General features: G+C 49.5%; 1 protein-coding gene across 2 annotated transcripts in view; it reads left to right on the forward strand.

Moving 5' to 3' along the window:
- The window catches only part of LOC115079481 (sodium/hydrogen exchanger 10-like), a 1,086,723-nt gene that overhangs the window by 979,200 nt on the left and 79,798 nt on the right, over positions 1–27,725 (forward strand). For both annotated transcript variants that reach the window (XM_029583104.1, XM_029583105.1), the window contains exon 9: positions 9,980–10,057. In XM_029583104.1, the coding sequence (XP_029438964.1) occupies positions 9,980–10,051 (72 nt within the window). In that variant the 3' untranslated portion in view covers positions 10,052–10,057. The remainder of the gene's footprint in view (positions 1–9,979; positions 10,058–27,725) is intronic.

The raw sequence follows: 27,725 nt of genomic DNA on the forward strand, positions 1-27,725 counted from the left end.
GAAAAAGTCATATGAAAAGCCGTCCGGGCCTGGGGATTTGCCTGATTGTACAACTGCAATGGCATTTAAAACGTCTATGGATTGGATCGGTCTATTCAGGAAGTCTAACTGCATCTTGGTAAGTTTTGAGATAATTCCTGGAAAAACTCAGATTCCCCTGGTCTGCTATTGGTGACATCATCTGTATATAATTTTTCATAGAACTCGTGGAATATCTCGCATGTGTCGGGTTTATGAGAGACTTGTCTTCCTTTGGTATCTTGCATATGTGATATAAACGTCTTGGGCCTAACTGCTTGTACTAAATTAGCCATGAGTTTCCCCACTTTATTCCCGAATTGGAAGAGTTTAGTTTCACTTCGATAGCGTTGTTGTTGTGTTCTGATGTGTAGCAGTGTGTTTAAGTGATTCAGTACTCTGTAATATTTGTTGTGTGATTGATGAGGCTTTTCAATCATTGCCTTTTTTTGCACCTGCATCTGTTTCCCTAGCTGCACTATATCTTCGTTTAGTTTTTTCTGATGGGCCTGAGTGTAGGATACTTTGGCTGTTTCCCAAAACAATTGTGGGATGCTAGCATGTTGTCCGTTATGTGATATGAAGTCGGCCCATTTCTCTTGTAGATAGGTTTGAAATTTGACATCCTGTTTTAAGTGGGACTGAAATCTCCAAACCCGTGCTTCATGTGCCTGATTGTTGGTAGTAACGACTAGTGTGGTGGGCGAGTGGTCAGAGATTGCCTGCGGCTCAATGGTCGCCTTTACCATCTTGGAAAAATGATCTTGGAGACTAGTATGTAATCGATTCGGGATAAAGAGGTATGTGCTCTGGAGATATGGGTGTAGTCTTTCTCATTTGGGTGGAGTACACACCAAATGTCCAAGAGACCTAATTGTTGACATAAGAATGCAATACCTTTCAATTTGTTACTTTGTCCCCACAATGTGGTTGGGTTTCTGTCAATTGTGTGGTCGTGGACACAGTTAAAATCACCCAAGAGGATAGGCGTACCTTGTGTGCATGCATGGAGAATATTGCGCAAATTCATAAAAAAAACTATGACTGTATTCATTCGGCGCATATATATTACACATAGCAATCTTTACGTTGTTCCATGTACCAATAAGAACAATGTAGCTACCATTGTCATCTATTGTTTTATCGAGTATGTGGAAGTCAATGTTCTTATGTATGAGTATGGAAACTCCCAATTTTTTGTCTGGGCCGCTGAGTAAATACATAGTCCCACCCATTCCCTTTTCATTTGTCACTTGCGTTAAGATGGGTTTCTTGCAAACACGCAAGGTCTGCACGCATGTGTCTAAGATGGGAAAGAATCTTTTTCCGTTTTATGGGTGTCCCCAGACCATTGACATTCCACGACACTAATCTATCCATGCACGACACTAATCTATCCATGATCGATAGTTCTGCTGTTCAAAGTGGGCCGAAGCCTGATTAATAGTTGCCAACTAAAAAGCATGGGGGCCCCCAGCACAGCCCCTGTGCTCCACAGCCACTTAATATACCAAGTATCATAAAGATATACCAAACTAGTCCACCATATGAGATAAATCCCTGATAACAATTGTAGTCGGTAGGTATCCTCCCCGCCCCCTCCCCCTTATTTTACCCTGCCCTTTACCCCTACCCTCTGCTTAGTATCAACCCACTTCTGCGGTGATTTGGAGATCATGCGTTGTATGGGTATGGGTGTCATGCCTCCACCTCTGTACGGGGAGAAGAAAATGAACCCGTGAGTGACCCACCAATGCGGTCTTTTTTTTTTTTTTTTTTATAAACTTAGGCCCCAGCCCCTTGACGAAAACTGACTAAGACGATACCCAAGAGACCTGCCAAACAATGACTGTGCCTCACTTATGAGGTACGTCGCTAGATGTGACTAACCACAACAAAGTCCTTGGAGTTCTAAGGTTTAGTGCTACTGAGTCCCTGTCAGATGCACTTCCTGCCTGGCATTCAGGCCGATACAGAAAAACGCGCAGGAGAGCTGGTGAGCGTCCGCTCTTCTGGCACGCGCACAGGCCACTCTCCTGGGTGCGCGATTCAGGAGGGTGGCCTATGCAAATTAGGGCTCGCGGTAAAAGGAGGCGCTAGGACACTAGCGCGTCCCTAGCGCCTCCTTTTTGACAGGAGCGGTGGCTGTCAGCAGGTTTGACAGCCGACGCTCAATTTTGCAGCCGTCAGTTCTCAAACCCGCTGACAGCCACGGGTTTGGAAAACGGACGCCGACATAATTGAGCGGGCTGCTGGCCGATTTTTAATTTTTTTTTACTTTTGTGGCTTCCGACTTAATATCGCTATGATATTAAGTCAGAGGGTGTACAGAAAAGCAGTTTTTTTCTGCTTTCTGTACACTTCCCCGGCACGGGCAGGGCGTTAATTTCTGAAAGTAAAAGGTGCGGCTTGACTGCACATTTACTTTCTGTATCGCGCAGGAATAACTAATAGGGCCATCAACATGCATTTGCATGTTGCGGGCGCTATTAGTTTCGGGGGGGGGTGGACGCGCGTTTTCGACACGCTATTACCCCTTACTGAATAAGGGGTAAGGCTAGCGCGTTGAAAACGCGCGTCCAAATGCGAGTTAACAGTGCGCTCCACCGGAGCGCACTGTACTATATCGGTCTGATAGTTAATTTGAAGCATCTGTGCCACTGATAGGAGAAAGTTTCCCGCGGTAGAACAATGCAGGGAGATAGAAACTCTTGGCCGCGAATGAACGCCACTGTTTAGCTGTCTCCCATTAGATCATGCTCTTCGAGTCTCTAGGCTTGCTGTACCCGTTCTCCCCGCTGTAATTTGAGAAGTGTCTGATCTCTGCATTGGAAGACGTCATGTTTCTTTGCTGTCGCGTCTTTTGGAATCAGACCGAAGTCTTCTGGAGGAAGCCATAAGTTGAGGCACTAAAAATTGCCATCCACCCTCCTACGCAAATTAGGTGGGAAGGAGAGCCCCCGCTCGTGAAGGAGACCTGTCAGATTTTGTAAACGCTGTGGCGTGCAGAAAACAAAAGAATCAGATTGTTAATAGTATAAGAGGCACACGAAACACCGAAGAGATCCCATTGTTGTTATTTACAGAGCCAGTCTGCCCCAAAACAAACAGGCACTTGTATGATCTGTTGTCACACTATAGAAATAGAGACACGTCGGACCTTGAGGGTTTGAGATGTGCTTATCGTGTGTCTTCCTCAGTGCCTGCTCTCATCAGCTCAGCCACTATTCTGTAAATGTTGTCGCGCTTGTTCTGGCGTTTCAAAGAAAAGAATTTTGTCTTGGTGCCAAACCTTTAATTTTGCTGAAGTGAGAAATGGACCTGCTTTTTAAAGAGCTCCGTGCAGTTCGGGGAAAATGCTTTCCGCGACGCAGAGACTCGGGCTGAATAATCTTGAAAAATTTGTATCTTCTGACCCTTATATGCCATGTCCTGTCACTTTCTATAGGCTTGCCAAACCTCCTGCTTGTGTCTGAAGTTAAGCAAATTAGCGATTACAATATGGGATCGATTCTGCCGATCCAGTCGTGCTCCTAGCCTGTGTGCACTCTCTATGACTAGTCTCCCTTGTAATTAGGGGAGCCCTAGATCCTCCGGCAGCCATTTTTCCAGCAAGTGGCACAGTTTACTATCCACTACAGTTTCTGGAAATCCCATAAATCTGAGATTCCCTCTGCGATCTCAATTTTCAAGATCATCTAATTTAGATTCTAAAGCGGTAAGTTTCTGCTCTGGGGTTGTTAGTTTCACACTGCTGGCAGAGGAATTATCCTCATGGCTATTCTGCCCTCTGCTTGCTCCAATCAGGGGGTGATTTCAGTGAGAGCAGAGCACAGCTCCATGAGGCGTTCCTCAATGCCCGCTATTTTTTCGCCGAATTTTTCATCAAGGGTCTCTCTTACTGTGTCTTTGATGTCAGCTAAGGTGATATTTATATTCGGGCCATCCCCGGACGTTTCGTGCCCCGCCACCATTTTGGATTCTGTGCCGCGCGGCTTTTCTCTTTCTATCTTACTGCTTTTTGTGGCCATACCTGGCGGCGATTTCTGCATAAATCGGACAATTGACATATGCCCTTACCGCGGTTAGCAGGGAGTTGTCTGAGAATAATTGCAATGGGTCAGATGGTGATCAATGGTGGGGCAGACACCCAGAGCCTGAAGGGAGACCTCTTACCCGCACACCACATCACGTGATCTCCCCCTTTCCACCTTTTTTAATGTGTGGAATACATCTGGACTGTGCTTCTAGGATGGTATTTTTTTAACAATGACCATGTCTCTTGCACACTTTTTACTTTTGTAGCTGCTCCTTTCAGTTTTTTTCTAACAATTTTTCTCATTTTATGAAAGTTTCCCTTTTGAAAGTTTAGCAAGAGAGCTGTAGATTTGCTTACTGTCCCCCTTCCAGTCATTAATTCAAATTTGATCATATTATGATCACTATTGCCAAGCGACCCCACCACTGTTACCTCTCTCACCAAATCCTGTGCTCCACTGAGAATTAGATCTAAAATTGCTTCCTCTCTTGTCGGTTCCTGAACCAATTGCTCCATAAAAATGTCATTTATTCCATCCAGGAACTTTTATATCTCTAGCATGTACCGATGATACATTTACCCAGTCAATATTAGCTTAATTGAAGTCTCCCATTATTACCGCACTACCAATTTGGTTAGCTTCCCTAATTTCTCTTAGCATTTCACTATCAGTCTCACCATCTTGACCAGGTGGACAGTAGTATACCCCTATCACTGTAGTCTTCCCCAACACACAAATGATTTCTACCCATAAAGATTCAATTGTGCATTTAGTCTCATGCAGGATGTTTATCCTGTTGGACTCTATGCCATCCCGGACATAAAGCGCCACACCGCCTCCTGGGTGCTCCTCTCTGTCATAGTGATATAATTTGTACCCTGGTATAGCACTATCCCAATGGTTGTCCTCCTTCCACCATGTCTCTGAGATGCCAATTAAGTCTATGTCATCATTCACTGCTATACATTCTAATTCTCCCATCTTACTTCTTAGACATCTGCATTAGCATACAAACATTTCAAAGTTTAATTTTTGTTTGTATTTTCATTCTGCTTTTTAATTGATAGGGATAAGTTAGAATTTTTTAGTTCAGCTGAGTTTTTAGTTACAGGCACTTGGACTACTTTTCTTATAATTGGAATCTCACTGTCGGGATGCCCTAATTCTAATGCATCATTAGTATCCTTTGAAGATACCTCTCTCCGAACTATGTGCTGTTAAGCGACTGTCGGCTTTCCCCTTTGTTCTAGTTTAAAAGCTGCTCTATCTCCTTTTTAAAAGTTAGCGCCAGCAGTCTGGTTGCACCCTGGTTAAGGAGGAGTCCATCCCTTTGGAAGAGACTCCCCCTTCCCCAAAAGGTTCCCCAGTTCCTAACAAAACTTAATCCCTCTTCTTTGCACCATCTCATCCACGCATTGGAACTCCGGAGCTCTGCCTGCCTCTGGTGACCTGCCCGTGGAACAGGGAGCATTTCAGAGAATGCTACCCTGGAGGTTCTGGATTTAAGCTTTCTATCTAAGAGCCTAAATTTGGCTTCTAGAACCTCCCTCCCACATTTTCCTATGTTGTTGGTGCCCTCATGTACCTTGACAGCCGGCTCCTCCTCAGCATTGTCTAAAATCCTATCTAGGTGACGCATGAGGTCCGCCACCTTCGCACCAGGTAGGCATGTTACCCGGCGATCCTCACGCCCACCAGCCATCCAGCTGTCTACATTCCTAATAATCGAATCACCAACTATGACGGCTGACCTAACCCTTCCCTCCTGGGCAGTAGGCCTTGGGGAGATATCCTCAGTGCGAAAGGACAATGCATCACCTGGAGAGCAGGTCCTTGTTACAGGATTCTTTCCTGCTGCTTCAGGTTGATGCTCTCCAATCATGAGACCTTCTTCTGCCAAGGCAGCACCAGGGCTGCCAGTCTGAAGTTGGGAGTTGGCTACTATTTCCCTGAAGGTCTTATCTATATACCTCTCTGTCAGCCTCAGCTCCTCCAGGTCTGCCACTCTAGCCTCCAGAGATCGGACACGTTCTCTGAGAGCAAGGAGCTCTTTGCACCGCATGCACATGTACAACTTCTCACCGGTGGGTAAAAAATCATACATGTGACACTCGATGCAAAAGACTGGGAAGTCCCCCTCTTGCTGCTGGACTGCTGCCTTCATCTCAAATTTGTTCAGTTCCTTCTTAAGTTTTAAGTTGCTATGCGAGTAGGAATGTGTCTAATTAATGTCCTTTAAATGTATTAGTGAATTCACTATGGGGCAGATTTTAAAACTTATGCACGGGCATAGATTTGTTCACGAAACCCAATGTGAACAAATCTACGCCCGATTTTATAACATGGGCTTGCAGCTTGTGCGCGCCGAGCCCAAGGGGAGCCCTGATGGCTGTCCCCGTTCCCTCCAAGGCCGCTCCGAAATTGGAGCGGCCTTGGAGGGAACTTTTTTTCTGGCCCCCCCCACCTTCCCCTCCCTTCCCCTATCTAACCCACCCCCCAGCCCTACCTAAATCCTCCCCCTACCTTATTTTATTTATTACGCCTGCCAGAGGCAGGCATATCTTGCACACACCAGCAGGGTGCCGGCGTGCGAAACCCCGACACGGTGGGAATGGAGGAGGGCTAAGAACACGCCCCTGGACCACCGTCACACCCCTGGACCCACCCCCAGACCGCCCCCGGACACGTCCCAGACTGCCCACTTTTGAAAGCCCCAAGACTTACGCATGTCCCGGGGCTTGCGCGCGCTGCCGAGCCTATGCAAAATAGGCTCGGCTCGCACAGGGGCATATTTTCTCAGGTTACGCGCATGTGTTACGCGTGTAGCCTTTGAAAATCTGCCCCTATATGTCTAGTAGTGGCCTACATGGGAATGATCAAACTCTCAATGAGGTGTTTTGTTTTTTTTTAAAGTGGCACCTGCCTATAAATTTAAGGATGTGGGAGGATTGGGAAATACAATCTAACTTCAGTTAGCCAGAGTGACTCACTGCTCTCTTGATTAACAAATGTTGGTACCTAATCAAACCAAATCACACTATCTCAACACCTTTCCAAAGTGAGTAACTGAACTGAACTTTTCAACCTTTTTACTTAGGTATACACTGCTCCTAGCTTATTTCTAGCTTCTGGCTACTTTTTTTTTTTAAATATACAAACAGAGGTAGATTTTAAAAAAGTACGCCCGCGCGTACTTTTGTTCGCGCACCCAGCGCAAACAAGAGTACACCGGATTTTAATAGATACACGCGTAGCCTCACGTATCTTTTAAAATCCGGAGTCGGCGCACGCAAGGCTGTGCAAAATCAGCAGCCTGCGCATGCCGAGCCGCGCACCCTGCCTCCATTCCCTCCGAGGCCACTCTGAATTCGGAGCGGCCTCGGAGGGAACTTTCCTTCCACCCCCCCGCACCTTCCCCTCCCTTCCCCTACCTAACCCACCCCCCGAGCCCTATCTAACCCCCCCTACCTTTGTTTGAAAAGTTACACCTGCCCAAGGCAGGCATAATTTTTGAATAATTTAATTATTCAAATGGGCCAGTGGGCTGATGGCGCGCCATCATCCGACCCGGGGGCTGGTCCGGAGGCCTCGGCCACACCCCCGGAACACCCCCAGGCCGGCACAACACCCCCCCAGACATGGCCCTGGAATGCCCCCGAACGTCGTGCCGCCCCGACACACCCCCAAGTGAAGCCCCGGGACTTACGCTCACCCCGGGGCTTGCGCGTGCCGCCAAGCCTATTTAACATATGCTCAGAATGCACAGGGGGAGCTTGGGGCAGGTTTTTAGGGGGTACATGCATATCTTACGTGCATACCCCTTTGAAAATCTGCCCCACAGTCTAACTTCTGCTTACTAGTTGCCTTACAGACTTTTAAAAATAAACACACTAACTACTGCTTACTAGCTGCCTTACTGACTGACTATTTAAAAATACAGTCTAACTTCTGTTTATTTGCTGCCTTACTGACTATTAAAAGCACAAACACACTAAATAATATTACCAAATAGTTAACTTTGCCCCAATACTTTTAAAAAAGACAATGTCCCAAGCAAAAACGTATTGATTCCTTTCAGCCACTAGCAAAAACTTACTGATTTCTTTCAGCCACCAGCAAGGCGATCCTCTCCTCTCAGTGCTCTCAGCTCAGTGCTGCACAAGCAGCAACAAAATTTTCATAAACTTTTTTCATTATATTTTTTCATTTACAATATAAATAAAAATATACATGCCATCCTTACTCTCTACCTCTGTGTCTAACCTTTCCTTTTTCTCTTTCTTACTCTTTTCTATCTCTCACTGTCCTAGTCCCCTATCTTATATCCTTTCATTTACTTTTTCCCTTCTTTATCTTTCCTTAGTTCCATTTTCTCTTTCCTTCTCTTTACTGTCCCTGAATGTAAACTGATGTGATATCTCAGATCAAATGTTGGTATGTAGAAATAATAAATAAATAAAATAAATAAATGAATAACCTTCTCCCTGATATTTTTATCTTCCCTCCAATTCTTCTAAAGCATATTATTATCTGAATGACCTCCTCCCTAGATCCTCCTTGCACCTCTTCCCCATCAATGTCTCCTCCCCTAAATCTTATCTGTCCCTTTCCTTATTCCATTTTATTTTCTTCCTTCTTTGCTTTTTTCTTTTCCCTTCCTCCACTCAGTCATCTCTCAATGATTTCCCCTGTCACCTCTTGTAAAGAAGATTGAGTTATTGAAATAGCCTCTCCCCCCCCCCCCGGTCACCTTACTTGCTTCAATAGTTTCAGCAATTTTTGTTTATATTAGGTGTTGCTTCAGTATTTTAAAGGGATAAACATTTTAAGTGCACTCACATCCTCTACTGAAACCCAGTATTTGGTCCTAGTTGCACTGGACCATGGGTGAAAGTTATAGTAACTGAGAGATGCAGCAGGTGTCTGTGATGAGAATATATGCAAAATGGTTATTGAAACTTGGTACATGTATCTCACATTGATATCACAATACTAATCAAAAAATTCTTGAGGATAACTGCAAAACAGCAGATTACTGTATTTTTAAATCTTTAATTAAATTATTCAAAAAAAGCTTACTGGAAATGGTATCAGATTATTAAGTGCTCCCAGTCTCATGGGCTCTTGCCCTTACAGGGCTACAACCCCTCTCATGTATAGGCACTGTTTGATTACGGGTATCAAACAGTTCCAGGGTAACTTTATTACCCTGGAACACATTCACAGATAACTTTACTTCTGTTCGTGGCCATGTTTATAGTTAGCTGAATAACTTATTCGACTAACTCCATATATTGGAATTAGCAAAATAAGTTATTTGGCTAAATCAACTCTGCCCTGGGATGCCTTCATAATGCCTCTACATTATCTAGCTGTATTTTAGACAGATAAGTGCCAGCAATGTACAAAAATCAACATTTATCTGGACAATTCAAAAGTTATCCAGATAAATATCTTTGAATTTTGACCTTTAAGTTTGTGTGTTAACATCCCTGTATACTAGTATATATTTATTTAAATATCTCTTATATTCCAGAACTTTTTCAAAGAAAGTTGAGTGCCTGATCTAGGCACCTAAAATTAAGAAAAATTTCGGCCAAACATAGGAGGCTAGATTTTTGGCTGACAATGTTCCTAACTTTACAAGCCAAAAACCAAGGCACCTAAACGTAGACCTGACATTTATTTGCCTATATTTCAGATTCTAATTTAGGCACTTAGCACTGAAAATCAGTATTAAGCACTTAATTTACTTCCCCCAAGCTGACCTTGTCCCTGGCACTAGCACTTTGTAAGTGCCTAAATTTAGGTGCTCAGTTGGGGCAGGGTGGGAGAAGTGAGGAGATTTTGGCACCTAGATCTTTTTAAATTCCATCCTATAGTTTTGCTTTTTCCATTCTCATTCTCTCTTCCATAAACAGACTCGATTAGAGAGATTCACTGATGGAGGGAAAGACAAACCAAGTAATTTGCTGAAAGCTGATCTACCATAAGAAGAGGTAAACTTGCTTACATTTTCCCTTTTTTAAACTGTATTATTTATTCTATATTTTATCATTATCTAGACTGTTAAGTTTGAGAATATTTGTGAGCAAAGAATTGCAGTTGTCATGTTAGCCCACTTGGATATGTGGAATTAAGGGTCGATAAACAAGCTGTAGGCAATACTTTTTATGGGCTTTCTTAATATATAGGTTTATTTACTTTAAAACATTTATAGACCGCATATAACTACTATAATTAGGCTAGGTGGTATATACAAAAACATAGATCATAATACAAAAATAATAAATAAAACATAACAAAATTAAAACCAATGTCAAACAATCACGTATACAAGTTAAAATCAGTTTTTGTGATAAGCTTTCAAGAATTATCCTCTTCATCATGTCAGTGAAGGAACCATTACACTGGGTTTAAATAATATAAAATTATCTAGCTCTCTGGCTGCTTGCCTATGTCATTATAGCTCAGTAAAGGGGAGAATGACAGAGGTGATGAAACAATAAAACCTTGCAGTTCAAAAAGGCCTAAATCTTATGATGAGTAGGAAAGACAATATCCATATTGAGACCTTTTGTTAGTTTTAAAGAGGTCCATTTTCAGCTGCTGTGCAGCTTGGCTAGTTAGCCAGATATGGCAATAACCAAGGTGTAACAATATTACACCATATACCGAATTATTCTCCAAATACAACAAAAAAAAATGGTGTTTACAATGTTAATTATTTTATTACACTATATATCACATAACATAAAATATTAGAGTTGTGCGAAGCCCAAACCTATTGGTTCGGGCTTCGGTTTCGGCCCGCTGCGGGAAATTTCATTTTTTCCGCGGCTCAGGCTTTTTTTTTTTGCATGCTAACCCAAAAAACAAATTTTTCCAAAATTTCAGTAAAATTATGTTTGCTTTTTGGGTTTCCCAAAACAGGACGAATTAGGCAATTTCATTGAAATTGCCTAATTTGTCCAAAATGAAAGCACATCCCTATAAAATATCAATCCCACCCCTATACATCACATAACATAAAATATTGACCTCACCCCAACTAGGACCTAGTTTCAACGACCCTACTCTTCTTCAGGGGACACCCAATTAAAATCACATGCTACACTTACACATTCACTATGGGGCGGATTTTCAGAGCCCTGCTCGCGTAAATCCGCCCAAAACCAGGCGGATTTACGTGAGCAGGGCCCTGCGCGCCGGGAAGCCTATTTTACATAGGCCTCCCGGTGCGCGCAGAGCCCCAGGACTCGCGTAAGTCCCGGGGTTCTCCGAGGGGGGCGTGTCGGGGGCGGGCCCGGTCGTCGCGACGTTTCGGGGGCGTGTCGGCAGCGTTTTGGGGGCGGGTACGGGGGCGTGGCTACGGCCCGGGGCGGTCCGGGGGCGTGGCCGCGCCCTCCGTACCCGCCCCCAGGTCGCGGCCCGGCGCGCAGGAGGCCCGCTGGCGCGCAGGAGGCCCGCTGGCGCGCGGGGATTTACGCCTCCCTCCGGGAGGCGTAAATCCCCCGACAAAGGTAAGGGGGGGGTTTAGACAGGGCCGGGCGGGTGGGTTAGGTAGGGGAAGGGAGGGGAAGGTGAGGGGAGGGCAAAGGAAAGTTCCCTCCGAGGCCGCTCCGATTTCGGAGCGGCCTCGGAGGGAATGGGGATAGGCTGCGCGGCTCGGCGTGCGCCGGCTATACAAAATCCATAGCCTTGCGCGCGCCGATCCAGGTTTTTAGCAGATACGCGCAGCTCCGCGCGTATCTACTAAAATCCAGCGTACTTTTGTTTGCGCCTGGAGCGCAAACAAAAGTAGGCTATTCGCGCGCCTTTTAAAATCCGCCCCTATATATTTAGCATACAATTTCACACAATATCTGCAAAAAACATAGAAAAACACATTATTACATATATCATATACAGAATACTACACTGTTATATACATCACTTAAGACAAAAATATTCATATCATTTAAACTAATTATGCCAACAAAAATTAAATTACTTAGACTATATGTTGCAGCACTTGTTCAGTGTATCCCTTTGTGGAAGTCACCCCAAGGGTATATGTGGCAGCTAAACCACAGATGTATATGATACCTGGGAAAATATGACTGTCATTCCAAACAAGTGCTATATGCAATTATGTGTCCATGTGGTAAAGTATATATTGGGCAAACGAAGAGAAAAATCAGGATACGTATATTGGAGCATTTGAGCTGTATACGTACAAAAAAGGAAGGTGCCCCTCTGGTAAAACATTGGATATCAACTGGTCATCAGACAGAAGATTTAAGATTTTGTGTTATTGCACATGTAGATTTAAACAGGGGTGGAGATGTGTCAGGATGTTTAGGAAGGAAGGAACAGCAATTTATTTTTGATTGAGGTACAATGGAGCCAGGTGGAATAAATGCAGAAATTGAGTAGAATGTGTTTTTATAAGGTGTGATAAAAGTATGGTATATTCAGATGGAATAAATGTGTGATTTGAATGTTCGTGCTTTGAGCTTGGTATATATGTGGATGACATGATACGTGGTTTGTATAATGGAGGGGTTGTTTGGCATTATGAGGATGAAACATTATGAGGATGAAACATGGTTTGGTAATTAGAAGGTTTACAGAAAATGTTGAGATTACTTACCTGAAAATCTCCTTTTCCTTAGTGTATGCAGATGGACTCAAAACAAGTGGGTATAGTGTGCTCGTGCTAGCAGTTGGAGACGGATCTGATGTCAGCACGGGTACATATACCCCCGCAGGAAGTGCAGCAATTCAGTAATCTTCCTTGCAAAAGCTGTAGCTGACCGACCGATTAAATGAACAGGTTTACCCTGACCGATTGATAGTAGCTGGAGACCGCCAGTGTTCTCAACCGGAAGGCGTCGACACCCGGCAGGGTGGATGCCCTATTATAAGAAAAAAACATGGCTTACCGTGAGTCGGTGAATCCCCATGTATACCGGCAGCCGGGCGGGATGCTGAGTCCATCTGCATACACTAAGGAAAAGGAGATTATCAGGTAAGTAATCTCAACATTTCCTAGCGTGTAGCAGATGGACTCAAAACAAGTGGGATGTACAAAAGCTACTCCCGGACTGGGCGGGAGGCTGCCCGAGGTCCGTTCAGGATTGCCCTCGCAAATGCTGTGTCCTCCCTGGCCTGGACGTCCAGACGGTAGAATCTGGAGAAGGTATGGAGGGAGGACCACGTCGCCGCTTTACATATCTCTGCAGGTGACAGCATCCTAGTTTCTGTCCAAGAGGCTGCTTGCGCTCTGGTAGAGTGAGCCTTGACCCGTAGAGGCGGTGGTTTCCCTGCTTCTACGTAGGCTGCCTTGATAACTTCTTTGATCCAGCGGGCGATGGTTGCCCACGAGGCCGCTTCCCCTTGCTTCTTCCCGCTGTGAAGGATGAACAGGTGGTCCGTCTTTCGTACTGCTTCTGACATTTCCAGGTATCTGGACAGTAGCCTGCCAATGTTGAGATGGCGTAGTATTCGACCTTCTTCCGACTTCTTCAAACCTTCCGTGGTAGGCAATGATATGGTTTGGTTGAGGTGAAAGTGTGAGACTACTTTGGGTAAGAAGGAAGGAACCGTGCGAAGATGTAGCCTCTGGAGTGATTCTGAGAAACGGATCACGGCAGGACAGTGCTTGTAGCTCTGAGATGCGGCATGCTGAGCATACAGCTAGCAGGAATACCATCTTCAAGGTTAACAAACGGAGGGACAGGCCTCGAAGGGGTCTGAAGGCGTGTCCCGCTAGAAATTCCAAAACTAGGTTGAGGTTCCACAGGGTTACTGGCCACTTCAGTGGCGGGCGAATGTGTTTGACTCCTTTCAGGAAACGTGATCCGTCTGGGTGTGTGGCGATGCTGTTGCCGTCACTCCGGGGACCGTAGCAGGATAGCGCTGCTACTTGGACCTTGATGGAATTGAGGGACAGACCCTTCTGAAGTCCATCTTGTAGGAAATCCAAAATGATAGGGATCTTCGCGGCATGTGGATTGGTGCTGTGAGTTTCGCACCAGGCTTCAAATACTCTCCAGGGATGTGTTAGGGATGTGGAGAACTTGCGTGCTCGGAGGAGTGTATCTATTACCAGCCCCGAGTATCCTCTTTTCTTCAGTCTAGCCCTCTCAATGGCCAGACCGTGAGAGAGAATTGAGCTGGATCCTCGTGGAGGATGGGACCTTGCCGCAGCAGGTCCCTGTGTGGAGGCAGGGGAAGTGGAGTCCCTGCCAGTAATCTTCTCATGTCTGCGTACCAAGGTCTTCTTGGCCAGTCCGGGGCCACTAGAAGAACTAGGCCTCTGTGCCGCTGAATCTTGTGTACGATGGCGCCCAGCAGGGGCCATGGAGGAAAGGCATATAGCAGGATCCCCTGAGGCCATGGCTGTACCAGGGCATCGATCCCCTGGGATAGCGGATCCCGCCTGCGGCTGAAATATCTGGGTACTTGAGCCTTGGACCTGTCTGCTAGTAGGTCCATCCCCGGCGTCCCCCACTGATCCACAATCATCTGGAAAGCTGTGGGCGACAGCCGCCATTCCCCTGGATTTAGGCTTTCTCTGCTGAGGAAGTCTGCCGTGGTGTTGTCCTTCCCGGCGATGTGAACGGTGGAAATGTCCTGGAGATTTGCTTCCGCCCAAGTCATCAGGGGGGCTATTTCTAGGGATACCTGTTGGCTTCTGGTTCCGCCCTGTCGGTTGATGTATGCCACCGTGGTGGCGTTGTCTGACATCACTCTGACCGCTCTGTTGCGAAGTCTGTGGGCAAATCGCAGGCACGCTATCCTGACTGCCCGTGTCTCTAGTCGGTTGATGTTCCACCCCGACTCTTCTCTGTTCCACCGCCCTTGGGCGGTGAGTTCTTCGCAATGTGCTCCCCACCCATTCAGGCTGGCATCTGTAGTGAGCAGGATCCAGGTTGGGAAGGACATTCTTGACCCCCGGCTCATGTGGCCGGGTTGCAACCACCACCGTATCTGATTCCGCACTCTGGCTGGTAAAGGTAAATGTACGGTGTAGTTCTGTGATCGTGGGCTCCACCGAGATAGGAGGGCACATTGTAATGGTCTCATATGAGCCCGTGCCCATGGTATCACCTCCAGAGTGGATGCCATAAGGCCGAGGACCTGTAAGTAATCCCAAGCTGTGGGCCGAGTGGCGCTCAGCAGGGCTTGCAGATGATTCCGGAGCTTTGATCTTCTCTTGGAGGTCAGACTGACCTTGTCTTCCTGGGTGTCGAATTGGACTCCTAGGTATTCCAGCGACTGAGAAGGCTGTAGGGAACTCTTGTTCAGGTTTACTACCCATCCCTAGGCTTTCCAGAAGAGATATAACTCTGTTGGTTGCCTGGTGGCTCTCCTCCGGGGACTTTGCCCTGATCAGCCAATCGTCCAGGTAGGGATGGATGAGAATTCCTTCCTTCCGGAGTGACGCCGCTACTACTACTATGACCTTGGTAAAGGTTCGCGGCACGGTGGCTAACCCGAAGGATAAAGCTCGGAACTGGAAGTGTTGATTCAGGACTTGGAAGCGTAAATAGCGCTGGTGATCCCGATGAATTGGGATATGCAAGTAGGCTTCCGACAGATCTAGGGATGTGAGAAACTCCCCTGGCTGAACTGAATTTTTGACAGACCGTAGAGTTTCCATGCGAAAGCTGGGGACCCGTAGGTGTCGGTTGACCGACTTGAGGTCCAGGACGGGCATGAAAGTGCCCTCCTTCTTGGGCACTATGAAATAAATGGAATAATGCCCAGAATGTATCTCCCCTGCAGGCACTGGGATTATGGCTTTTAGGGACAGGAGCCTCTGCAAGGTAACTTCTAGTGCCGTCCTCTTGAGGGGTGAACAAGGAGATTCCACAAACTTGTCCGGTGGAAGCCGAAGAAAGTCCAGGTAGTACCCTTCTCGGATGATGGCGAGGACCCACTGGTCCGAGGTAATCTCGACCCACCTGCGGTAGAAGAGGGTTAGCCTGCCCCCTATGGCTGCTACCCCCGGATGGGTCGGCTGATTGTCATTGTGGGGTACGGCCGGGACCCGAACCCGAGCCGGTTCCCCTCTTGTTGCGCTTAGTCCGAAAGGACTGGTTCCTGGCCTCTGGAAGGGGTGCTTGGTAGAGAGCCCTGTATGGGATGAAGCGCTGCGAGTTTCTACCTCTGGATGGTCTGGGAAACGGGCGCTAGCTCCTCCTTGGCCTGTATACTGGTAGACGGGGTAATGGAGAAGCGCCCCATTTATTGGCCAGTTTCTCGAGGTCGCTGCCAAACAGGAGGGATCCCTTAAAGGGCATTCTCGTGAGACGTGTCTTGGAAGAGGAATCGGCCGACCAATTACGTAGCCAGAGCTGCCTCCTGGCTGCCACTGCGGATGATACTCCCTTAGCTGCCGTACGGACTAGATCGGAGGCTGCGTCAGTGAGAAACGAGAGAGCTGATTCCATCTCTTCTCCCGGGGTGTTGTTCCTGGCCTGTGATAAACAGGAACACGTCACCACGGTGCAGCAGGTCGCAATTCGTAGGGACATGGCTGCCACCTCAAAGGCTTGTTTCAAAATGGCGTCCATGCGCCGGTCATGTGTATCCTTGTGGGCCGTCCCCCCTTCTACCGGAATGGTAGTGCGCTTCACAATTGCGCTTACTATGGTGTCTACCTGAGGGCACGCCAGCATTTCCTTAGCTGCCGGGTCTAAGGGGTACATGCCAGCCAAGGCCCGACCCCCTTTGAATGAGGCCTCCGGCGCATTCCATTCCAGATCGATTAGCTGCTGTGCTGCTTGTAGGAGGGGGAAATGGTGAGTCATTTGACGCAGGCCCTCTAACAGGGGGTTCATTCTCGGTTCCCCCGGGGTGTCATGGCCCGGAAGAGCCAGTTCCGATAGGCATTGAGAGATCAGGCCTGGAAGATCCTCTTTCAGAAAGAAGCGCCTCATGGTTCGATATGGTTCAATCCCTGAGGGAAATTCTCCCTCCTCGGGGGGCTCTTCGTCTTCCTCAGGGCAATCTGAATCCCCATAAGTGGGGCTTCCGGGTGGCGAGCGGCCGTGCCTAGGCCTTGAGGGTCCAGGGGCCAGGTCATCCGGTACATATGGACCTGTTCGGGGCGCAGCCTGCATTGTGACAAAGGCATGAATCCCCTTAAACAATTCCACCCAGGAAAGCGAGGCCGACTCTGGCCTTAGGGGCACCAGGTCTCTCGGGTTCCCTGGCAGCTCCCCACTGTCTGCTAAGTCCGGGGTGTTCCCTGAGGAACTGGCAAGTACGCTGGGTTGCGACCGGTCCTGGCCTGGAGCTCCCAGGGCCTCTTCACATTGGGCACATAGGGAGTCTGCTTCCTCGCTCTGTGTGGCTCTGAGGTTGCATGCAGAGCAGAGGCTTATGCCTGATTCTGGAGGTGCCGGTTCCGCTGACGCATGGGCTCTCTTACGCTCCATCTCGTCTATTAACCCAGCTAGAGTCTGTGCTTTGTAATATTCACGAAAGATGTGCGCCTAACAACGTGTGCCTATCCACTGGCGCCTATGAACGGGTGCTTATTATGAACGGGCGCTTATCAACGTGCGCGTATCAACGTGCGCATATCAACGTGCGCCTATCAACGTGCGCTTAACAACTGGCACCTATGCGCATAGCAGCGGGCGCCTAACAGTATGTGCTTATTGCGAACCAGGACAGAAGGCATCGGCGAGCAGACAGGCAAAATGGCGACCCCCTTGGCGGGTTGCCACATAGGCAGACTCTGCTACTCCTCGGTTCCTCGGAGACCAACAAGAAAATGTACGCCTTATCTTGTCTTCGGCGCTTCCCGGCTGCGACCCGGGCGGTCTCCGGCTGCGGGGGAAGAGGGTAATTACCGTCACCGCCGCGCTCGAGGAGGTACACCCGCTGCCTCTAGGCCGCGCCCGAACTCGTCTCGCTCGGGGGCCAAGCCCACGCTGGGACCGAGGCTGCCTCTAGGCCACACCCGAACTCGTCTCACTTGGGGGCCAAGCCGCGCCCGAGCCCTTCTCACTCAGGGGCTAGGTCCCTGCCGCGAACCGGCCTCCGGACCAAGGCACTCACCTCCGAGGGACCACGGAAATCACCTCGGGAAACTCAACTGGGGGAGTGACTGAATGGTATCACCGCAGGAGTGCGGGGCTCATCTTCAGGTTGGTTTCTTCTAAGAATTTAGTCGTTAGAATTTAGAAAAACGCTCAGCGAGCGTGGGTAGCTCCAAACTGCTTTGGAGACGGAAATTACTGAATTGCTGCACTTCCTGCGGGGGTATATGTACCCGTGCTGACATCAGATCCGTCTCCAACTGCTAGCACGAGCACACTATACCCACTTGTTTTGAGTCCATCTGCTACACGCTAGGAAATAAAGCATTGGCATTTGGGTTATGAATGAATATGGATGTTGAGTGGTATGTTTTTACAATGTGTGGCATGGGATGTGTAAGGTGTATTTGGGTGGTATGTATGTTGGGTATATATGGTTGTTTGATATGTGGTATAATATGATGGGTGGTGAGTGTATTTAGAAGAGTTGTTTTTTGGCTTTGTGAAGATAATGTAATTGGTAAATTTATAGTAAATGAAGGGAGAGTAGAATTTGGTATTATGATAGATTTTTATTTATCTTTTGCTCTGAGGTTTGGTGTATGCATATGCACATGGTTTACAAACGTGGCGAATTAGAGATGGAATTATCAGTTTATTTAAGCGCAAGTATTTGCCATGACGATTACTGCTTTGGGTCAGCTGATGCACGTACATGCGTGCACACTGAAACTGTGCCGTTGAGAAAAAGTTTTGGCAGCCATGGTGGACGGGTGAGTTATTTAAGAAAATTGGGATTTCGGCATTTGTAAAGATTACATGTTTACTGCATTTTGTCTATTTTTATATTGTTGATGTAACATCATAGCGAATTTAAAACACAAGTGTCAGCATATGAAGAATGAACCATGGTATGTTTCGACGTGTTTAGGTGTTGCAGTTGGGCACTGCTGGCGAGATAGTGGACCCTTGGGCCGGCCTACCTAGAGTGACAGGGTAGGCCAGGAGGTGGAGCCACAGGCAGGAGGTGTTCACCCGGGAACCAGGGACCCCCCGGAGGAGCCCGTAGGGCACCGGGTCCTCGGGACTTGGAATAGAGGCAGAAAGTCCAGGGGCTGAGATAGGTTTAGACCGGGACCAGAGCAAACAGGAAGGATAGGAAGTCCAAGGTACCCAGGAAGCAGGGGACCGGCTGTACAGGGCCGAGGGCTGGCTGAAGGCAGGGCAGCAGGTGGCAGCGGAGTCTGTAGCAAACCGGAGGCTGAAGCAGGCTGTAGACTGAAGCGGAAGCATGCCGGGGTCAGAGGCTGGCTGCAGGCTGAAGCGGAGTCAGAAGCAAACCGGAGTCGGAGGCAGGCAGCAGGCAGAAGCGGAGTCAGAAGCAAACCGGAGTCAGAGGCAGGCAGCAGGCAGAAGCGGAGTCAGAAGCAAACCGGAGTCAGAGGCAGGTAGCAGGCTGAAGCGGAAGTCAGAAGCAAACCGGAGTCAGAGGCAGGCAGCAGGCTGAAGCGGAGTCAGAAGCAAACCGGAGTCAGAAGCAGGAAACGTGGAGATCACCAGGAACGCAACTAAGAACAACTATAGAGTTGTGAACCTCGTTGCAAGGCGATGAGAGAGAGTTTGAGCGCCGGTTATATCGGGACCTGGGCGTGACGTCAGCAACATGGGCGGGGCCAGGCTTCCGGGAGTTGAGCGCGCGAGACTGACGAGAAGCAGGCACGTAATGGCAGCCGCCACGTGGAGTGAGAGAAGCCCCCGGGGTCCAGAGCAGGTGGAATGCGGTGATTCCTGAAGCGGAGGTAGGTGGGTTTGAGCCCAAAGCGGAGGGAAGTGGTGGAGACCGCAACAGTACCCCTCCCCCCCTTTACGGCCCCTCTTGAGAGGACCAGGTTTCTCTGGATGGTCACGATGAAATTGCTGCAATAAGGACTTGTCCAGGATGTTGCGGCTGGGTACCCAGTGTTGTCCTCATCGCCGCAACCTTCCCATGCGAGTAGATATTCCCACCTGCGGTTGTAGAAGCGAACATCCAGGACTTCGCGTACCTGGTAAGTGGGATCATCGTCGATGGTAGTAGAAGAAGGATCCAGAGGTTTGCGGTGATAGCGAGAGAGGACTACGGGCTTAAGCAAGGATACGTGGAAAACATTGTGGACTCGAAGAGAGGACGGCAACCTCAGCCGATATGAAACTGACCCCACTCTTTCGGCGACCTGGAATGGCCCACAGTATCTGGGCACAAATCTTCATGAGGGGAGATGGAAACGGATGTTTTTGGTGCTAAGCCAGACCCGGTCTCCTGGCTGATAGGTAGGAGCTGGTTGTCGGTGGCGGTCAGCCGCCTGTTTGGCGGAAGAGGCTGAGCGGAGCAGTTTGTTCTGGGTCTTCTGCCACAAAGTCTGTAGTTGGTGCGCCGTCAACTGGGCGGCTGGAGAGGTGCTGGAGATAGCGATAGGAAGCGGGGGTCTTAGCTGTTTCCTGTAGACCAGCTGGAATGGTGAGAGCCCGGTGGCTGCATGAGCTTGATTGTTATAGGCAAACTCGGCCCAGGGAAGTAGTTCTGACCAGTTGTCTTGCTTTTCATTGGTGAAGGTTCGAAGGTAGGTTTTCAGAGACCGATTCATCCTTTCGGACTGTCCGTTACTCTGCGGGTGGAAAGCTGTGGAGAAGCTGAGCTTTACCTTGAAGCACTTGCAGAGAGCCCTCCAGTAGCATGCAACAAACTGAGGTCCCCGGTCGGAAACGATGTCGTGCGGAAGGCTGTGTAGCCTGAAAATATGCTGGGCAAAGAGGAGAGCTAGCTCGGGTGCAGAGGGTAACTTGGCCAGCGGAACAAGGTGCACCATTTTAGAGAAGCAGTCAACGGTAACCCAGATAACCGTTTGACCGCGAGACGGGGGCAAGTCCACCATGAAGTCTGTAGCTAGATGGGTCCAGGGCTCTGTGGGGACTGGCAGAGGCTGAGGAAGACCGCACGGGGGTCCAGGACTGGGCTTTTGACGGGCACAGGTGGGGCAGGAACTAACGTAGGTGCGCACATCTTGTCGGATGTTGGGCCACCAGTAGAAGCGGTTAAGGAGTTCCAGGGTTCTCTCGCGTCCTGCGTGCCCTCCAGTGAGGGAGTCATGAGCCCAGCGTAGTGTCTTTAAACGGTCTCGTCAGGGAACCACGGTCCTATCTTGGGAGAGGACCGTCAGGGCGGACAGGCGAACCTTACTAGGGTCGAGGATAAACTGTGGGGGTTCTTGGTCTTCTTCGGATAAGGAGGTCCGAGAACATCAGCTCAGAGATTCTTGGCCGCCGGCCAGTACTGTAAAACAAAATCAAAGCGACTGAAGAACAGGGCCCAGCGGGCTTGGCGAGGGTTTAATCGTTGAGCCTGGGATAAAAACTCTAAGTTTTTGTGATCCGTATATACAGTGGTCGTGTGTCGGGCCCCCTCGAGCCATTGCCTCCATTCTTCAAAGGCGAGTTTGATCGCCAGCAGCTCCTTGTCGCCGATGGAGTAATTTGTCTCGGCGGGGGAGAACTTCCTGGAGAAGTAAGAACATGGCAGGAGCTGTCCAGACTCAGAGTGTTGACTGAGGACCGCTCCGATGGCAATGCTGGAGGCATCGACCTTGACGATGAAAGGTCTGGCAGGATCGGGATGACGGAGACAGGAGGAACGCCTCTTTCAAGTCAGTGAAAGCTGCGACCGCAGCGTCAGGCCAGTTCTTGGCGTTGGCTCCCTTGCGGGTCAGGGCAGTAAGGGGAGCGACCTGGTGCGAGTACTGTGGAATAAAATGTCTATAAAAGTTAGCGAAGCCCAAGAATCTTTGAAGGGCCTTGAGACCCTTGGGTTGGGGCCATCTGGTTATGGCGGCTACCTTTTCGGGGTCCATTCGGAATCCTGTGGAGGAGATGATATACCCGAGGAAGGGCAGGGCCTCAGCTTCAAAAACGCATTTTTCAAGCTTGGCGTACAGGTGATTGTCTCGGATAGCCTGCAGGACTTGTGCGACGTGGCGACGGTGAGTCTTCAGATCCTTGGAGAAGATGAGCACGTCATCAAGATAGACAATCACATGGGAGTGGAGCATGTTGCGTAGGACCTCGTTCATGAGGTTCTGGAAGACGGCTGGGGCGTTGTAGAGTCCAAAGGGCATTACCAGGTACTCGAAATGCCCATCCCTGGTATTAAAGGCCGTCTTCCACTCATCCCCGGGGCGAATGCGGACGAGGTTATAGGCCCCTCGGAGGTCTAGCTTGGTGAAGATGCATGCTCCCTGAAGGCGGTCCACAAGCTCAGGGATCAAAGGAAGCGGATACCGGTCTCGCTTGGTGATGGCATTCAAGCCACGATAGTCTATACATGGCCGGAGAGAGCCATCCTTTTTGGCCACGAAGAAGAAGCCGGCTCCAGCGGGCGAGCGAGAAGGACGAATGAAGCCCTTGGCGAGGTTCTCAGTCACATACTGAGACATAGCAGCAGTCTCTGGCAAAGACAAAGGGTACACCCGGCCACGGGGAGGCGTGGTGCCCGGCAACAAGTCAATTGGGCAATCAAAAGGCCGGTGTTGAGGGAGTATTTCAGCCATCTCTTTAGAGAAGACGTCAGCGAAGTCTCGATATGGCTCGGGCAGCAGGAGCGAGGATCAGAGGTGCAAAGTTTTCAGTGGACGTGGGAGACGTAAACAATGTTCAAAACAAAAGGGACTCCATCGGGTTAGCTGAAAGTTATCCCACTGAATAACAGGTGAATGCTGTCGCAACCAAGGGAGTCCAAGAACCAGGGGGTGCACAGCTCGCTCCAAGATTAGCAGGGAGATTTCCTCCGAATGGAACAAGCCTGTCTGGAGAGTCAAAGGGGCTGTGGAGCAGGTGATGATACCAGGGAGCAGCGTGCCCCGGATAGAGGAAATCCGTAGCGGAGGAACCTTCTTAATGTGGGGAGAGACAACTGATTTACCAGGTCGGCCACAATGAAATTCCCCTCAGTACCAGAGTCGATGAAAGCCCGGATCTGGAGTTCCCCACCGGGGTATTTCAGAGTCACTGGCAAGGTACAAAGAGGAGCTGATCCTGTAGAGCCTAGGTGTAGCTCCTCGGTATAACCTAGGCATGGTCGTTTCCCAGACGTTCCGGGCAATTGGCGAGGAAGTGCCCCTTGCCTCCGCAGTAGAGACAGAGGCCCAGCGAGCGGCGCCTCCTCCTTTCTTCGGGAGTCAGTGGAGATCTCCCCAATTGCATGGGTTCTCCGCTGCTGACAGAGGCCGGAAGAGCCTTAGGAGGCGGGGTTCTGGTGGCAGTGGACGACTGTGGTGATGCCTTACGGTAGGAGCGGGTCTCCTTGTCCCGCTGCTGAAGGCGACGGTCCACCCTGCCAGCGATGTCAATTAAGTCATTTAAGTCCTCCGGGAGGTCCCGGCCTGCTAACTCATCCTTGATGCGACTAGCAAGCCCCTCCAGGAAGATTCCCCTAAGGCAATCATCTCGCCAGCCAACTTCCATGGCCAGCGTGCGAAAGTCTATGGTGTAATCGGCCACCGAGCGTGTCCCTTGCCTGAGGTGCAAGAGCTCCGAGGCCGCGGTGGTATGGCGTGCAGGATCATCAAAAGCGAGACAAAAGTTGAGGACAAATTCCTGCAGATTCTGTAGCAAGGGGTCCTGACGCTCCCACATGGGTGAAGCCCAGTCAAGGGCCTTACCATCCAATAGCGAGAATATATATGCCACTTTAACTGCATCTGAGGGAAACTGTGCAGGCAGGAGGGCAAAACGCACGTAGCACTGATTTAAAAAGCCACGGCATGTCTTGATATCCCCGGCATACCGGGTCGGCGTGGGTAGCTGAGTCACTGAAGCTGAACTTGGTGCTGGTGTCGGAGGAGGGGCTGGAGGCGGTTCTGGAGGAGAAGCCTCCAGGCGGCAGACCAGCTGTTCCACGGTAGCAGCAAGTGTGTCGATACAGTGCTGTTGTTGCTGGAGGCGTTGTGCCATCCCCGGAATGGCCTGCAGGCTTGGGGCCTCCGCCGAGTCCATGGCTTTGCAAACTGTTGCAGTTGGGCACTGCTGGCGAGATAGTGGACCCTTGGGCCAGCCTACCTAGAGTGACAGGGTAGGCTAGGAGGCAGAGCCACAGACAGGAGGTGTTCACCCGGGAACCAGGGACCCCCCGGGAGGAGCCCGTAGGGCACCGGGTCCTCGGGACTTGGAATAGAGGCAGAAAGTCCAGGGGCTGAGATAGGCTTAGACCGGGACCAGAGCAAACAGGAAGGATAGGAAGTCCAAGGTACCCGGGAAGCAGGGGACCGGCTGTACAGGGCCGAGGGCCGGCTGAAGGCAGGGCAGCAGGCGGCAGCGGAGTCTGTAGCAAACCGGAGGCTGAAGCAGGCTGTAGGCTGAAGCGGCGTCGGTAGCAAACCGGAGGCTGAAGCAGGCTGTAGGCTGAAGCGGAAGCAGGCCGGGGTCAGAGGCTGGCTGCAGGCTGAAGCGGAGTCAGAAGCAAACCGGAGTCGGAGGCAGGCAGCAGGCAGAAGCGGAGTCAGAAGCAAACCGGAGTCGGAGGCAGGTAGCAGGCTGAAGCGGAAGTCAGAAGCAAACCGGAGTCGGAGGCAGGCAGCAGGCTGAAGCGGAGTCAGAAGCAGGAAACGTGGAGATCACCAGGAACGTAACTAAGTACAACTATGGAGTTGTGAACCTCGTTGCAAGGCGATGAGAGAGAGTTTGAGCGCCGGTTATATCAGGACCTGGGCGTGATGTCAGCAACATGGGCGGGGCCAGGTTTCCGGGAGTTGAGCGCTCAAGACGGGTGTCCTCGCGCACGCGCGAGACTGACGAGAAGCAGGCATGTAATGGCGGCCGCAACATGGAGTGAGAGAAGCCCCCAGGGTCCAGAGCAGGCGGAATGCGGTGATTCCTGAAGCGGAGGTAGGCGGGTTTGAGCTCAAAGTGGAGGGAAGCGGTGGAGACCGCAACATTTAGGTATAAAAGGAGTAGATATAGGTAGATAATTTAGTTTTTGATGTTTGTTCAGCATGGTCATATTAACCGGCTTTTGTGTATATTTACCTTGAATTTGGTGGTGATTAAAGTTTGAGCAAACATTACAAGACAGTGATTGTTTTGGCCATGGGAAGGAGAACAAATATATGTGGTATTTTTCAATGAGAGTGGTTTATGTGCGTGGAGAATAGCATCAGGTAAGAGAATAGTAGTAGAAGCTAATTGGTTTAATGGTTATTAAGTACAAAGTGATATGTATGGTTGGAATAGAGATAATAAAATTTAGGGATGTGCATTCGTTTTCAACGCATTGGCAATCTGCAACGCATATGTCCCTATTCGTTGTATTCGTGGGTTCGTGAAACGTATCGCGATCCCCCACGAATACAAACATATCATTAGTTTCATTCTTTTGGCTCGCAGTGATTTCTTGGCGGCCGTTTGAAATAGGAGAAGGCCATGTGGGAGTATCCATAGCAAACAAACAGCCCTTTCCAGTGAGTCATAAGTGACCTCACAGCCCTGTCATAGAGTAGGTCAGACAGGTTGGCAAGGAGACTAGAATGCAACCTATCAGAGCTAAGCATTTTTCTAATGCGGCCAATCGCCGCTCTCACTCAGTGCTCTGTGACGCTATTCCTGATGATGCAGCACTATTGTTGAGATTACTTACCTGATAATCTCCTTTTCCTTAGTGTATGCAGATGGACTCAAAAAAGTGGGTATAGTGTGCTTGTGCTAGCAGTTGGAGATGGATCTGACATCAGCACGGGAACATATACCCCCACAGGAAGTGCAGCAACTCAGTAATCTTCCTTGCAAAAGCTTTTATGGATATATGTGTGACTGACCGATCAATTAAATGAACAGGATTACCCTGACCGATTGATAGAAGCTGGAGACCGCCAGTGTTGTCAACCGGAAGGCGTCGACACCCGGTAGGGTGGATGCCCTATATAAGAAAGCATGGCTTACCATGACTTGGTGAATCCCCATGTATGCCGGCAGCCGGGCGGGATGCTGAGTCCATCTGCATACACTAAGGAAAAGGAGATTATCAGGTAAATAATCTCAACATTTCCTAGCGTGTAGCAGATGGACTCAAAACAAGTGGGATGTACAAAAGCTACTCCCGGACTGGGCGGGAGGCTGCCCGAGGTCCATTCAGGATAGCCCTCACGAATGCTGTGTCCTCCCTGGCCTGGACATCCAGACGGTAGAATCTGGAGAAGGTATGGAGGGAGGACCACGACGCCACTTTACATATCTCTGCAGGCGACAGCATCCTAGTTTCTGCCCAAGAGGTCGATTGCGCTCTGGTAGAGTGAGCCTTGACCAGTAGAGGTGGTGGTTTTCCTGCCTCTACGTAGGCCACCTTGATAACTTCTTTGATCTAGCGGGCGATGGTTGGCCGTGAGGCCGCTTCCCCTTGCTTCTTCCCGCTGTGAAGGACGAACAGGTGGTCCGTCTTTCGTACTGCTTCTGACATTTCCAAGTATCTGGACAGCAACCTGCCAATGTCGAGATGGCACAGTATTTGACCTTCTTCCGACTTCTTCAAACCTTCCGTGGTCGGCAAGGATATGGTTTGGTTGAGGTGAAATTGTGAGACTACTTTGGGTAAGAAGGAAGGAACCGTGCGAAGATGGATAGCCTCTGGAGTGATTCTGAGAAACGGATCACGGCAGGAAAGTGCTTGCAGCTCTGAGATACGGCGTGCTGAACACACAGCCAGCAAGAAACACCATCTTCAAGGTCAACAAACGGAGAGACAGGCCTCGAAGGGGCCTGAAGGCAGATCCTGCTAGAAATTCCAACACTAGGTTGAGGTTCCACAGGGGCACTGGCCACTTCAGTGGCGGACGAATGTGTTTGACTCCTTTCAGGAAACGTTAAACGTCTGGATGTGTGGCGATGCTGTTGCTGTCACTCCGGGAACCGTAGCAGGACAGCGCTGCCACTTGAACTTTGATGGAACTGAGGGACAGACCCTTCTGAAATCCATCTTGCAGGAAATCCAAAATGATAGGAATCTTAGCAGCATGTGGATTGGTGCCGTGAGTTTCGTACCAGGTTTCAAATACCCTCCATATCCTTATATATGTTAGGGATGTGGAGAACTTGCGTGCTCGGAGGAGTGTGTCTATTACCGGCCCTGAGTATCCTCTTTTCTTCAGTCTAGCCCTCTCAAGGGCCATACCATAAGAGAGAATTGAGCTGGATCCTCGTGGAGGATGGAACCTTGCCGCAGTAGGTCCCTGTGTGGAGGCAGGGGAAGTGGATTCCCTGCCAGTAGTCTTCTCATGTCTGCGTACCAGGGTCTTCTTGGCCAGTCCGGGGCCACTAGAAGAACTAGGCCTCTGTGCCGCTGGATCTTGTGTATAATGGCACCCAGCAGGGGCCATGGAGGAAAGGCATATAGTAGGATCTCCCGAGGCCATGGCTGTACTAGGGCATCGATCCCCTGGGATAGAGGATTCCGCCTGCGGCTCAAATATTTGGGAACTTGAGCGTTGGACCTGTCCGCTAGTAGGTCCATGCCCGGCGTCCCCCACTGATCTACGATCATCTGGAAAGCTGTGGGTGACAGCTGCCATTCACCTGGATTTAGGCTTTCTCTGCTGAGGAAGTCTGCCGT

Source organism: Rhinatrema bivittatum, chromosome 17 (assembly GCF_901001135.1).
Source record: "Rhinatrema bivittatum chromosome 17, aRhiBiv1.1, whole genome shotgun sequence".
Classification (NCBI taxonomy): Eukaryota; Metazoa; Chordata; class Amphibia; order Gymnophiona; family Rhinatrematidae; genus Rhinatrema; species Rhinatrema bivittatum.